The following is a 15,876-nucleotide window of genomic DNA, read 5'->3' on the forward strand; positions in this document are numbered from 1 at the left end:
GAATATGATCTGAACACACCTTAATAGAATAAGAGAGCTCACAATGGAGGCACAGACCCTGTGTGCCAGATGCTGCCCATCAGGCATACATATATACACGGGACACAGTCCCTGTCCTGATGGAATTTCTAGTCCTAGGAAAGCTCTGACTAAACAAAACAAAACAAAACAGAGGTGCCTGAGTGGCTTAGTCGGTTAAATGTCCAACTCCTGGTAATCTCAGGGTCCTGACTGAGACTGAGCCCCACACTGGGCTCCACACTCAAGTGCTGAATCTGCTTAAGACTTCCGCTCCTTCTCCCTCTTTCCCTGTTCTCTCTCTCTCAAATAAATAAATCTTAAAAAAAAGAACATCAACAACAAAAAAACAAACAAAAATGTGGTAGTGTTAACCCCTTTCTACCAATGTAGGACCTCTACTCCACCTTCCCAGTGCCCTGGTTAAGTGAAGGAGGACTGTATGAACAACACAAGATGGTGATCAAAACCCAACAATATCTCCATGTATTAAGCATATGATGTGGAAGACGGTGCATGAGATAAGAATATATCTTGGTGGGTGCCTGGGTGGCTCAGTGGGTTAAGGCAGGATCATGACCTGCCTTCAGCTCAGGTCATGATCCCAGGGTCCTGGGATCAAGCCCTGAATCAGGCTCTCTGCTCAGTAGGGAGCCTGTTTCCCCTGCGCTCTCTGTGTGCTGCTCTGCCTACTTGTGATCTCTCTCTGTGTCAAAGAAATAAATAAAATCTTTAAAAAAAAAAAAAAAAAGAATATTTCTTGGCCCATCTCTCTGTGATCATGTTCCATAAATCTGTTCCTTATGGTCAAGTCAGGATTCTCTGTAGCTCTTCACTCCTTGCCTCAACAGTGAAGCAGTTCAGAATGATGACCCCACAGCAGGGCTGTCTCTGCATGGGCTCAGCCCAGGGGACTTCCTGAAACTTTTTTTAAAATTAAAGGGCCTCCGTGACCACTCACCTCTGAACACATAAATAATCCATTAGTCTAATTGCAACAGAAAAATTTACAATTTAGCATTATTTATAATACTGAAAATCTAAAAATTCAAATGTCTAACAAGTGGGCAGGAGTTAAGTGAGTAATGATATATTCAAATGATGGAATATAATAAAGGTATTTAAATGTTTTTAATGTCATGAAAAATGCTTATGATAAATGTTAAGCAAAACAATAATGACATAAAATTATTGTGAAATAAGTGCAAGTAAAAAAAAATGGATGATAGGGATTATGTGAAATATCATCTCCATCATTATATTTTTTCACATCCCAAAGATTTTCTCCCCAAATCTTTTCACAAAGATTGTTTTCACAAAAAGTGTGCACTTTTTTTTAAGATTTTATTTATCTATTTATTTATGAGAGAGAGCTCGGGGGTGGGGAGAGGGGATAGGGACAAGCAGATTCTGCTGAGCACTGCACACAGAGCCCAAAGGGGTGACAGGGTGGGGTGAGAGGTGTTTGATCCCAAGCCTGAGATCATGACCTGAGTCAAAATCAAGAGTCAGCTGCCTACCTACTGAGCCACCCAAGCACCACAAAGTGCCTTTTTTTTTTTTTTAAAGATTTTATTTATTTATTTGACAGAGAGAGAGAACACAAGCAGGAGGACGAGAGAGGGAGAAGCAGGCTTCCGGCCGAGTAGGGAGCCCGATGCAGGGCTCAATGTGGGACTCGATCCCAAGACACTGGGATCATGACCTGAGCTGAAGGCAGACGCTTAACGGACTGAGCCACCTAGGCGCCCCCCGAAGTGTTTTCTAAAGAAATAGCATTTAATGACGTTTAGCTAATAAGTGTATGGACGCTCACACCTCCCCACTCACCAATATCCCACAAGACAAAAAAAATAACTGGTCTATGGTAATGAATCTTTTTCTTCCTTCAATGCATTAAGAAGCCTAATGAAACTGAGCCTTATTTTTACTCTGCCCACCGCATGGTCTCTTGATCTGAGTCACTTGTATCAGACTCCTGTCTAGAAACTAGGCTCAGAACAAAGTCAGAAAGCTCAGAGGAACTGCTTTGGAATCTTCCTTCCAGTGCTTCTTTAATAATTCTTCCCTTCTCTCACCTACAAGCTGGATGTTAACACAGCACTCGCACTTCAGGAAAGAGTTTTTCCCACAATTTTCCTCACTCTGAAACAGCTCCTCTAACCAAACTCCTCAGGCCTACCTTCAGAGAGACAGGGTCTCCGGTTCCAAATAGCTGTTCTTTCAACAAATATGCTTCCAACATAGCAGAAGTGCCTGAATCTTTTTACTTTTTCTTTCTCAAATCAGCTGTCACACTTAAATTTGTTCCCGTTAACTGTGCTGTTTATTGCTATTTTGAATAAAAGCATCATGGTAAGAACAGGGGATTTCCTTCCTATTTCTCACTGAAGGGCTTGTGCCGGTTATGACCCAAGTGGTAAAGCGTCCACAAGAAGACAGCACCCTCTCTTCTCCGAGCTTCACACTGCAGCCTAAGATGTTACCGGCTCACACAGGAAATTCTGTAAGAAATTATTTTTGAAAGCATGAGAAGGAAAGCAACCATCTAAACAATATTAAGACAAAATGTTTAACTCAAGGCTTGAAACAACAGAGAACTCATTTCTAAATCTACACATGGGGGGACTTCCAGTAAGGCAAGGAAAGAGGAAGAAGTTGAACAACAAAATGTACTTTCAGTGCACTTCAGGAAGTAACGCTGTAGGATTAACATCAGTAAATCCCAGTCGAAAGATGTAAGCTCTGTGGTAGAGGCTTGGGGATTTTACAGTCTTCCCAACACTAGCTGTGAAAGACAGCATGTTAGTTTGGAAAAAAAAAGAAAAGGTGCTCTATTTCCTCAAATCACGCTAGGCCAGGCTTATCGACTATAGCTGAGAAGAGGTCTGTCTTACTCCTGTATCTGCCTTATTATTTTCAACACATCATAAAATGAGAACATTACACATTTATTTTTTGGATGAGGAGAAAGGACATGGAGCCTGAGGGATCCAGTTCTCACTGTTTCAGATTAAGAAATTTCTTTTTGAAAGTCCTGACTTGAAATTTTTAAAAAATCAACATTCTCCAGTTGGGCTTATGAAATCCAAAACTTCCTACATAAATTATATCCTACATGCATTTAAAAGCACCCAGAATACACACAGGAAATATGCAGACTTGGAGGGGGGGCAGGGCTATGGTCAACAAAAATGGTCAGAGAACTACTTAACATTACTTGAAGATGAAAAGCAGCAGCGATATTAAAATCTTATTACTACCCACTGATATGTTACAAAGGTGGGATTCCAGAGCAAGTTTCGGCCACACATGAGGGAGGATGGGGGGAAGGCGCGGGGCAGAGGAGTGTCGGACAAACTGAAGACAACCGCTTGGGCAACCTTACACTGATGGGATGGCCACAGCTGAAGGCAGATTTGGCTCATTTCTGGGGTTTTCCACTGGGAAGGGGCCTGCAGTTCAGCCATCAATGGACCAGCATCCACAATGCCTGTGGGGAAATACAGGAGCCAGAAAAGTGGGGTAGGGTAGGGAAAGAGAAAGTTTGGAAAATGGAAGAGTCAAATACAGTAGCAAAATGTTTTAATTATTAAACATGAGGCTTCAAAAATGCAGAGGTACCTCTTAAATTGAAATGAACTGGCTGAAAAGAACTGGTACTCTGGGAAACAGTCTGACATGTTTTTTAGAACCAAATTACTTTTTAATTATATCTGTGAATTATACCTGCCAAGAGGAAATTAGTTTTTGGAGGAAAGAGAAAAACAATGAAACCTATGCAATTTTTACAGACAGTAACTTTACTCAGAGTCCCCTACCCATGGCCTCTGTGGAAAATAACAGCCTAAGAAGAAACATACTCACACTCCACAGAAAACCTTCGCTGGCCTAGTTCCACCAATTCCATTAATATAGCAGGGGCCCAAAGGCAGGTGACCTGATTGACAAAAAAAAGCCCTTCGAGAAAGTGCCAAACTTCTATCACGTAACTCATTAAACACTTTATAATCAAAAAGAAAACTAGCAATAGCTTGGAAAGCTTGGCCTTTAAATGGAGCAGCAGCGACCTTCCTTAAAAAACAAAAAATATGATAGTTGTCTTTCTCCGATTGACTTATTTCACTAAGCATGATACGCTCTAGTTCCATCCACGTCGTCGCAAATGGCATGATTCCATTTCTTTTGATGGCTGCATAGTATTCCATTGTGTATATATACCACATCTTCTTTATCCATTCATCTGTTGATGGACATCTAGGTTCTTTCCATAGTTTGGCTATTATAGACATTGCTGCTTTGAAGGGTCAGGGGTGGGAGGTTGGGGGAACAGGTGGTGGGTAATGGGGAGGGCACGTTTTGCATGGAGCACTGGGTGTTGTGCAAAAAGAATGAATACTGTTACGCTGAAAAAATAAATAAAATGGGAAAAAAACAAACAAACAAACAAACAAAAAAACAAAAAATACTTTTCAGGTCCAGAAGAAAGTTATCAGTGGTCTCAACTCCCTCCCCTAGTGCTAACCTCTCTGAAGCCATGGGGAAAAAATCCCAGACATAGCAATAAGACTTGTTAAAATGATATGCAGCATAAGGAAAATTAGCTCTACTGTAATTTCCGTAACTGTCAAGGCAAGTCTAATCTGTACCATGAGGCTGCAATCCTCAAAACTCTCTTTGTACTTATGTGTTGACTCAAATCTTTCAGTTGTAGATGGGACAAGCTCAATGTATGTGTATACATATACATATGTACACATGTACACACACATACACACACACACACGCATGCACACACAATCATGCCCAAGGCATCCCAGGATCAACAGGGTGGGAAACTTATTTCCTGAGTAACCAGGTTGATAAACTGCTCCTGGAAGATTCAACAGAAGCCAATTTTCCTAGACACACATCCTAATTATTTAGGCAATGACTAAGTCATTACATTACTTCCTCGGACTAATTATTACTTCAGCAACAGTTAAGATTCTTTAGAAGCACAAAGGTTGCATCTGCCTAAAAATCCTTATCTCTCATTCAAAATAACTCAACTATTTACCTACAAGGAAGAAGAATTACATCTTGGGAGATTTTTTTAAGTGCCTTTGTGCCTCAGCCTGTTTCCACTTGGATCCTACCTTGTTCCATTCCATCAGTGCGAGCTACAATTCCCAGGTGCTCTTGCCAACCAATTTTTGGGTAAGTTCCATCAACAGGAGGTAACAGATAAGGATAAGATAGAGGAGGAGGAGGAGAAGGGAAGCCAGGGTAATGCTCTCTTAATAGAGTCACAGCTCCTGCTGCCACCAAACAGCTTTTCTTCCTATGCTTCTTGCTCATACCAGATAGCTCAGACTTCTGGCCTTTGGTGACATCAGCACCTTCTAATTTCCTTAAAAGCACACTAGCTCCCAGGTGTTGCTAATCTCTGGGTTGCCTCACCAGCCCATTTACCTTCTAAGTTCTTACATCAACCATGTAACCTAGTCTGTATATTAAATCCCTCTGCTTGGGGCACCTGGGTGGCTCAGTCAGTTAAGCATATGCCTTCAGCTCAGGTCATGATTCCAGGTTCTGGGAAGGAGCCCCATATCAGGCTCCCTTTTCAGTGGGGAGCCTGCTTCTCCCTTTCCTCCCCACTCCTACGCTCTCTCTCTCCCTCTCTTTCAATAAATAAATAAATAAACAAAATCTTTTTTTTTTTTTAAATTCCCTTTGCTTGTACTATCTACAGTAGGGTTTGTTTCTCGGCTAGGTCCATGACTTTAAAATATGTTTTAAAACTTAGACTTTAAAATATGTTTTAAAACTTAGATTTCTTGGGGTGCCTGGGTGGCTCAGTGGGTTAAAGCCTCTGCCTTCAGCTCAGGTCATGATCTCAGGGTCCTGGGATCAAGCCCCACATCGGGCTCCCTGCTCAGCGGGGAGCCTGCTCCCCCCTCTCTCTCTGCCTGCCTCTCTGCCTACTTGTGATCTCTTGTCTATCAAATGAATAAATAAAAGCTTTAAAAAAAAAACAAAAAACAAATGATTTATAGATGACAAGATCAATTCATTCATTCAAACACATATTTACTAAGAGCTCCAAGCACTACTCTTAAGTGTTGGGAATACTTCGGTGAATTAAAACAGGCACAATCACCCTACTCTCGTGGAGCTTACATTCTAGTGGACATGTTAACAGTGGCACAGTATAATTTTTTAAAAAGTTATCAATATAGGAATATTTCTTTAACAATAGAGGAATTTGGTAAAAGTGAATTAACCTTAAGGTGTTCTACTCTACATAGATTTAGTTCCTACCTTTTCAGTGCGGTAAGCTGAACTGTCACATTCCAGAGGCCAATACAGAACTTCTTCAAAATTAGTATCTACTTAAACTGGCCACTTGCTCAAACAGAAGTACAACTGTGATAAGGATTTAAGCAGACACAATAACAGAAGTTAGGCACTGTATGCTTAGAATGTAAAACATATGTGTGTTCTATGCAGATTACTGCTTGGCATCTTTTCTACAGGGGATATCATTTGGAGGAGTTGAGTCTGAGTCCATTTAACAAGTCAGTTTGTCCCTTGGCTGTGGCATAGGTGGCGTCCATCAACATAACATACAGAGCCAGCTGCAATGTGCACAATGAGTAAAGTGCAGCAATCACTAATTGCATGACATCATTTCCAAGACGGAATTTTCAGGCAGAAGAATAGAAACAGAAAATGACTCATGTGGTGAACAGTTAGTTATATAGACAACCGTGCCCAAGAAAGCTGCCACCTACATGTCATAACGACATCAGATGAAAAATGCAGAAAGCAGTTTTCTGATTTATTGGAAAGCAATAGGTTTGCTGAAAAGGATACTGAGAGATCAGGCTGCAGCTACCTGCTTACACTTCTGGGCACCGAGCAACCAAGAGCACACATCAAATATTCAGCACTCTTAGGCCACTAGAGTATATAAGCGTGCTCAGCCTCAAAAAACTCAGTGTCAACTCAGAAATGACATAATATCTACTGCTGGCATTTCACTAGACTTTTGTAAGATAATTTAATGTACTCATGTACACTTCCATGTTGGTCTTGTGCACAATACTGAGATCTTCTACTCATCAGTTAGGAAACATTTCATGTCTGCAATGGTTATAATTTCATTTGAGTAGCAGGTACACTTTGAACAGTATGGGGTTCTTACACAACACGGAGTCTAAAGCATATTCATAATCTCAGTACTATAAAGGAAATGAACTACAGGGCTAGGATTTTAACCTTATTGGCCCCTGCCTACCTTTATCCCTTGCCACGCCCCAAGATGTAGTTAAAATACACGAGAGAATCCCACCTCTCAACACACACATTCAATACCTTAGAGGCTTTGCACATTCTGTTTCCTCCGCTTAGAAAGCCAAGTGCCCTAAATTCACCTGGCAAAGTCACGCTTATCATTCAAGACAGCCTACTTGTCTCTTTGAAGCCATAACTTCCTGAGGCAGACTTGTTTGCTTTCTCCAGAGCTTTCATTTCTCCCTGCATACAATGCCATCATGATAATACCACATTGCATCATTTATCAGTTTACACATCTGCTTCCCCATTCAACTGTATGATCCTTTGGACCAAAGACAGGGTCTCTGAATCTACTACGTATCCTCATACGGTGTCTGACACAAAGTAAGTGCTTAATATTTTCAGAATAAATATATATAGTGTGGGATTGCAGGCTTGTAGAGTTCCCCCTAAATGATAAGGCATTTTTTATTCTCTATTCCACTGCCACAGAATGATATTTAAAGGACAAGGAGAACAAACAGGAAGGTATCTCCCAGGGAACAGGCTTAACAAGTTGATATTAAAAGACAATCTAATGAGGACTTTGATAAATTACTTTCAGTGTAACTGTGTCAACCTAACCATGACTGTTCGAGTTAAGGTGCATTAGCTGTAAAAACTCAGAAAAGCTATCTTTGCTGGAGAAGGGTGTTTAACAACTAGAGATGGACACAAAACTTCTGTTGTCCAAATCTGATGGGATTTTTAATTTAACCTCTCAAAAGGTGCCACAGATAGAGGTAAAATAATTAAAAATAGATAGGAAAGTTCATGTTCTAAGGAATACTATTTAACAAGCAATGAGTTAGCTATCTATCAACATGAAACAAATATAAAGCAAAGCTAGAGATTAATTTACTGGAGTTAAAATTTAGGACTACTGTAGAAAATTTCTACACAAAGATTCCCTGGTCTAATCTTTCATACAAGGTTAAAGAGTGAAGAAGCATCCAGAGACCATCCTCAAGGGTACTATAAAGTCCATTTGCAAAAATTCCAGAACCCCTGTATATAGGAGATGGTTTTGGCTTAAAGACTAGGGAATTATTGGGTGAGTCATTCTAACCATGGCTTCCAGTAACCAGAGTATTTAAGGGAATAGAGTCAGAAAGTGAAACAAATAAAACCAAGACAGAATAAATAAGACCAGCAATGGTGGTAATAAGCAATGCTTACATGTGTGTAACACTTTAGTTCCCAGGCACTTTCATTTTTCAAATGAGGAAAATTTAACTGAGAAAGTTCGGTGCGATGCTGAAGGTCACAAAGTTAAAATAAACAGAGTGAAGGAGTTTAACTGGATATTTCAACATCAAGTCGACAGCCCCTTCCATTATTTTGCTTCTTTGCCCCCTCAGAGGTGGGTTCATATGAGCTATGGATGAGCCTAGGACACTAAGATGCCTTCAATAAGAGCAGATGTTTCCAAATCACTTAGGCATATCTTTCAACTTAATCAAGATAACCTAGATAGAGCCTTAGAAAATCCCTTGAAAGAACGAAGAAAGCTCAACATGCATGGGGAGAGCACTTTCATGCTTTCCACATTATACTGCTGATCGAAAAATGCAAGGTGCCATGGACTGTGAGTAATACATTACTACTTGCATAAAAGCACTGCAAAAGAATATATTTAAATGTAGTTGTTTGCCTGCACATATATTCTCTCTTAAAAGTCCCCTAAGAAATTACCAAAAGTGGTTACTTCTAGGAAGGGAAAATGGTGGCTAAGGGATCAGGAATAAGAACACAACTTACCATTGTACATATTCACCTCGGGACCTTTTATATTTTGAATACATGAAAAGTGCTACCTTTTCCAAAAAACAAATTTAAATCTAAGAGTACATAATGTAAACTGGAACAGAGGCAATGGTTTGGTAATTCAAGGTAAAACATTTCAGAGATAGGATGCAGCAGAAGGGAAAAGTACAAAATATTACAAAGCTTCTGCCAAGCTCCAGAATTCCAGGTGGGGTTTCACAGTCCAAAGTAAATATTCCACAAGACCATCAAATCTCTTCTATTTTAATTCTTTGCTCGTTAAAAAGCTCTCTCTCTCTCTTTTTTTTTTTTTTTTTTTTTTTTACCAACTTTGGTACTGAGAAAGTAATATCCCAGTAGTGGACACAGGTATTCGGGTCATCAGAAAGATCCTTACATGGTAAATAAGAGTGCCTAGTTTAAACCGGTCTCTGAAGAGGTAGATTAGGAGTTATTCCAGGCACACTGATAGAATATGCAACCACAGAGCTGATGATTAAGCCTTGAACTAGTACAGCCTCACAAGGGTCTATCCGAAAACGGGACCCAGTCTAAACTAGGTAGAGTCACCACTTGATGTATCCGGAGTTTTTAGTATGTTGTCCTTTGTTCTATCACTACTTAAGTCAGTCCAAAAATTTACCCTAAAGGTCACAGCGTCTTTGGGTGATGAGAAAACTGTATCTCTGGGCCTAAAAGTAAATCAAAGCACTTTTTCAAGGCAGTATCTAAGCAGCTTTCTTTGCCACACAAGAGTTATTTCAATGCCTTAGGGGTCCCAGGAACTAGTGAGTCTTATGCTCAAAAGAGTTAAAAATCCCAAAATCAACAAAACTCATACTACATAAAGACACATGCTTGTTCTCTACTCTTGATGTTCACATTACATATTCAAAGATAATAAGATCCTTAAAAAGTATAAGATTTTAAAAGAAGAGCCACTGCCAAAGGGTTATTTTAGAACATCAGAAAAATACTGCTCATATAGTCTGTGGTCCAGGGCTACATCATCTGATTTAATATTAATAGACTAGCAATCACTCACCAAGTCCTGTACAATTAGCTCTCAATTTTCAAAGAAACAACATGAGACCCAGGGATAAACTCAGATCCAAATCTCATTTTCCAAACCCAATAGTTTTTAAATACATTCTCCCACTACGTGTATTTTTTTTTACCAGAGCTAATAGGTAACTTAATCTGATACGAGTGTCTTTTCCTTCTGTATGACCCAGTAGTTGTCTGTGTGATCATTACAACGACCAAAATTAGGGAAAAGGAGGAGGAAAATTAGTGAGAAGGGCTGAAAGTGTGGAAGGAGCTAGATAATATACAAACTGGATAAACTGAGGCCTAAACAACATGTTATTTAACTGAACTGAAAGATGACTGACACCTTATCATTTCATGTTTAATTCAATGACCAATTCACTGAAGCCACCAAGCTAAAATGTAAAACTAATTTTTGAAAAATCGTTTCAGACACCAGGATTCTACCACTGATAGGGGTTAACAAAGTTTACAACTCAACAGTTACTAGTTCTCATCAAGAACTAATATTTCGGGGCGCCTGGGTGGCTCAGTAGGTTAAGCCTCTGCCTTCGGCTGGGGTCATGATCTCGGGGTCCTGGGATCGAGCCCCGCATCAGGCTCTCTGCTCAGCAGGGAGCCTGCTTCCCCCTCTCTCTCTGCCTCTCTGCCTACTTGTGGTCTCTGTCTGTCAAATAAATAAATAAAATCTTAAAAAAAAAAAAAGAACTAATATTTCATTATCTGATCCCCACTAATGCTACTGATAAAGAACAATGGAAAATTTGGGGGAAGAAGTGATGAATCAAGCTCTCTCTTCCATATGCTATATTTCACTGGAATATGAGTAAGTATGAGTAGTAGGAGAAACAGAGAGTTGGGGGTAGTACTAATCATCAAAATGGCATCTGACTCCCCAAATGTAGCAATGTTCACTCTAGTGGGATGCTTCACTGTGACTCAAGATCTGTCAACTGAGGTCATAAGGGAATTTGAGTAAAGCCAGGAAATATACTCCTAAACTTTAAACTGAATCTTCCAAAAAGTCTAGGATGAGATTTAACAAGACTCAACTATAAGAAATTAACCTACTTAACATAAATGGATTCTAAAATACTTTTTAAAGCAATTTCTCACTAAGGCAAAAATGCAGGAAAGAAGTCTGGAGACATGCTTTCCTAAAAGTACATGCCATTTATTTATTGGCAGAGGACATTAAAATATACTACTAGATGTGTAAACCAATGTATCATTCCTGTTCTCCTTACATAACCTTTTTTTTTTCCAAAATAAAAGGTAATTTACCCAAAGGCATCAATTAGACATGCACTTCCTTTCCTAATATTGATAAACACAAATACATTTGAATCTTTGGTGTATACTATGCACCCAACATGCTACATGGCAAACGACTGTGGCAAATCCACTGCATTATGAACAGAAGCAAATTAACAATAGCTCCCAAAATATAACTATCCCTTTCTCTCCAAAGGGAAAAGAATTTTCCCAACTTCTCCAATTACATTCCAAAGAATTCAGAAAAAAAAATAAGGAGACAAAATATTTACAGAAGTTTGTATCTATAAATTCTGAGTGCTAATAACCAAGCTTTCACTTACAACCCAGCTTTCCTATACTACTGATTTTTAATCGGATCAAATCCTGCATCTTGGAGGGCACAGGAAACAAAGACTAAATGGTTCTAACAATATACAATGATGATTTTTCACCTTTGGAAGGGTAATGACCACGGAAGCAACAAATCTGATGCATCCCCTGCTTCCTCCTCTCCACTGATTAAACGAATCCTGCACTACAGCCACAATCTGCTAATTTCTGCCACCGCACAAGCGCGCGCGCGCACACACACACACGGCCTCCAACGCACTCCACGGCCAGAGCTAGGCTGTCTAGAAATCCGCACTGTGTCACTGCATAAGGCAGGTTCCTTCCCACTTCACACATCCAGAAAGAAGAAAGACACCTATGCACTCTGTCAGATCTCAGCAAGACTGTAAAATGACAGAGGGAGCTGCTAAGCAGATAGCGGGCAGCAACAATCACCACCTTAAAAAATTATTTAAGCGGTTTCCTGCCGTCATCTCACTTCCCTCCTCCCCCTCCCTCCTTCTCTTCCTCCCCCTCTCTCACCCTCTTCCCGCCCCCCTCCGCCTACACACACACACACACACACACACACACACACACACACACTGCAGTTCACCCACCCCCCCACCCCCCGTTTTGCAAGTGTAAGGCGGTGAGCTCTGGGCTGCCTCGGGAAAGACAGTCGGCCCGGAACTCATTCGGAGCCCTAACATATAGACATTCTCACCTGCACACAGCACGCCACTGCCACCCCCACCACCACCGCTCTCCCGCCCCCATTCCTCCGGCCAAGCACTCACACTCGCCCTCGCAGCCTCTCCCCACGCCGACCCCGGCGCCGCAGAACACCCAGCAGCCTCCTCAGTCAGAGGAGCACGTCTTACCAATTACCAGGATTCGGGCGGCCTAAGCTCCAGAAACCCCCTTCCCACACAGGTCACCTCCCAGACGCGGCGGGAGACTGGACCCCTCGCCCGCCGGAAGGGATGCGCTACCTTTGGACTGGCAGTCCGCGCAGAACTTGTTATCCTCCTCCAGCAGCAGGTTGGCCAGGACCGCCTGGTACCGATCCACGTCCTTCACCGACTTGCCCGTCATGGCCAGGGTGCCGGCGGGGGCAGAGGGCGATGCGCCCTCCCCGCCCCCAGGAACCTCTGCCTCAGTCGGGAGGTGAGGACTCCTAGTCCCCCGCCCAGGGGCACCTCCTGAGCGGGGATGGAACCCCTCCTCTCCCGCCCGGCCCCGCGCCCCTTCTCTCGTCAGCCGCGCTCGCCCCCCACTCTGCAGCCCCTCAGTGCGGCGCCCCCTGGCGGGCTTAGGGAAAGGCCCGAGTCCAGAGGAGGGTGCCGGACTAGAGACCCTCAGCCCAGGCAAACCGAGCGCGCAGGGACGACCCCCCTGCCGGCCTGTCTGCGGGCCGTGCGTCCCGCGCCTCGGTTTCCCTGGCAGCTGCCGCCTGCTCAGCCACCACCTCGGCCGCCTACTTCCGGCAGCTCTTCCTCTCCACCTCCACCCAGCCCGGCCCGCGCATGCGCCCCGCCCCTACCGCGTCGCACAGGGCTCTTCCCTCGGTTCCGCCTCTCAGGAGCCAATCCGGGCAGGAGCGAGGGGCGGAGCCTGGGGGTGGGCGGAGGGAGGAGTGGGCACGCCTCTTGCGTGTCCTTGGAAAAGAATGAATGGAGCCTGGGCGGAAAGCGAGTGTAGGGAGTGGACGAAAGTGAAGGAAAACAACAATTAACATTTGCTGAGTTCTTAGTAGGTGCCAGGCTCTGTGTTAAGCGCTTTATTAGAATTATCCCAATATAATCCTCAAAATGTTTCTATGAGTTAAATATTTATCATTCTTATGTAACCTGAGGGTTGCGGCTACTCCAAAGTCATCCGTTTATTCTTTTCTTCAACAGCCAAATGCAAGGCCAAACCCCCTAATCCAGGATAAGGGGGACAGCACGTCCTCCCCAAGTTTTCAGAGGATTCTGGTTACCTCTTGCTGCTCCCACTGAATTCTGGGTTCTTCTGTTCATTAGATTTCCTGCCGTCTTTGGACATTGTTTACCTGGTGCCTGGATACTTTCTTTCATTTCTTATATCCTTCCCAGACAGTGCAGTTTTGTGCGCAGACTTTCACTGAAGGTTATTTGGAGGGTTGTGGTGGAGGGGAAGGATGATTACAGCAAAACACACAATAGAGAACTACTTAATTGACTATTTAACATCAGTGTTCAGGGACGCCTGGCTGGCTCAATCAGTTAAGTGTCTGCCTTCGTTTAGGTCATGATCCCAGGATTCCGGGATCGAGTCTGGCTGGCATGGGACTCGTGCTCAGTGGGGAACTCCCCTCTGCCTTCTGCTCCTCCCGCTTGTGCTCTCTCTCTCTCCTAAATAAATGAATAAATCTTTTAAAAAATAAAACTAAAAAATATAAACGTCCCCAAACCACCCTCACTACACAGAACTCCTCCACAAAAGTCCTTTTCTTGGGGCACCTGGGTGGCTCAGTTGGTTCAGTAGCTGACTCTTGATTTCAGCTCAGGTCATGATCTCAAGAATCCTGAGATCAGCCCCACATGGGGCTCTGTGCTCAGCAGGGAGTCTGCCTGATGTTTCTCTTTCTGCCCTTGCCCTCACTCACCCTCTCTCACTCTCTCTCTCTCAAATAAATAAATAAATCTTAAAAAAAAAAAAAAAAAAGGTCCTTTTCTTTGGGGATTCACCTGCTCCCTGGCAAATGTTTTTATTCATTCGTTAGTTCACTCAACAAATTGTTACTGAGAAACTCCTAAGTCTCAGGCACTGGGCTAGGGGAAAGGGAACAACAAAATCTAATTCATGGTTTTAAAAAGCTTACTCTGACTGCCAGGGGAAGATGGATCAGGGAAACTGATTAAGTTTAAGATGCTCATAGTTCTCTCCAGTGAAACCTTCCCCTCCATCTTTACTTTTTCCCAAGCCCAGGTTTCCCTCAAAACTTTCATCTCACCAGGGGAAAACCAAAATTTTCTATTACTTTATTAAATCAAAATTATTGAATTCTGTGGTCTAAATCTCTTCCCTTCTTGTCATGCCTCAGAGACTTGACTTTCGTAAACACATAAGTTCATTAAGGTATTTTTCCTAAGCAAAATCTCGGTTTTCTAGAAGGAATCCTGCATTTCTCTTGAGCTAATTTTCTCAACCTGCAACCAGTTTGTAATCATTTTTCTTACTTTAACTTATTTAATGTTTCTGACTTAAACACGTGTTTTATAAATGAACAAACTGAGGCTTAAACTAATGATCTAGTGAGTAGTAGAGCTGGGATTTTTAATTCAGATGTCTGTAATTCCAGAGCCATAGAACTGTCAGGTTTTGCTTATGTTATTTTTATAATCCTCAGAAAAACCCACTAAGATAGGTATTACCATAATCATGTTTCAAGAAATGATGAAACGGAGGCTCAAGCTGATGGAATGGAGGCTCAAGATTACTCAGTTAATTCTAGTAAATGTGCCTTAGTTTAATCCTCCTCATCTCCATCCCTTCACTATGCAAATAGGCTTCCTGCCTTAGTTTAACCCTAGTTCAATTTGATTTTTCACCCTACTCTCTGGAGAGAGCTTACTCAGTAGCAAATCTGATTAAATCATACCCTCCTGTTTAAAAATCCTTTAGTGACTCTCCATCACCTCTGACTGTGCCTCTCAAATTTTCCCATCTAGTGACAGACTGCATAGTCCTGTTTCAGGACCAGAATGACTGGGTTTAAGTATTCATTCAGCTTCACCTTTATTGTCTGTGTGACTTTGATCAAGTTACTTAACCTCTCTGTACCTCAGTTATTTCATCTATAAAATGGGGATGATGATGATATTAATGGGACCTATTTCATAGAATTGTTATGAGCCTTAACAGAGTTAATGCCTGTAATATATTTAGAACAGCTCTTGCTGCAAAGTGAGTGATAGACTATTAATTCTCTTCAGTAAATATTACTGACTTTCTGCCTCCTGGCCACATGGTAGGATTTTATTTCTTGGCCCTCTTATGTGGCCAATGAATTTGAGCAGAAAGGACATGTGTCGCTTCATACCCAAATCACTTATTTGCTACTTTGAGACTCCCCTGATTCTCTTTCCCTCTGTCATGGCAACCATC

At 42.1% G+C, this 15,876-nt stretch overlaps 1 protein-coding gene across 2 annotated transcripts in view; it reads right to left on the bottom strand.

Annotated features, from left to right (window-relative positions):
* The window catches only part of SMAP2 (small ArfGAP2), a 59,548-nt gene extending 46,300 nt beyond the window's left edge, over positions 1–13,248 (bottom strand). Inside the window, exon 1 of one of the 2 annotated variants that reach the window (XM_045998505.1) lies at positions 12,738–13,248. In XM_045998505.1, coding sequence (XP_045854461.1) covers positions 12,738–12,840 — 103 coding nt within the window. In that variant the 5' untranslated portion in view covers positions 12,841–13,248. Of the gene's footprint in view, positions 1–6,321; positions 6,345–12,737 lie in introns of those variants that run through there. The other variant, XM_045998514.1, reaches the window with a different exon arrangement.
* Between the last annotated feature and the right edge of the window lie 2,628 nt (positions 13,249–15,876).

Source organism: Meles meles, chromosome 1 (assembly GCF_922984935.1).
Source record: "Meles meles chromosome 1, mMelMel3.1 paternal haplotype, whole genome shotgun sequence".
NCBI lineage: Eukaryota > Metazoa > Chordata > Mammalia > Carnivora > Mustelidae > Meles > Meles meles.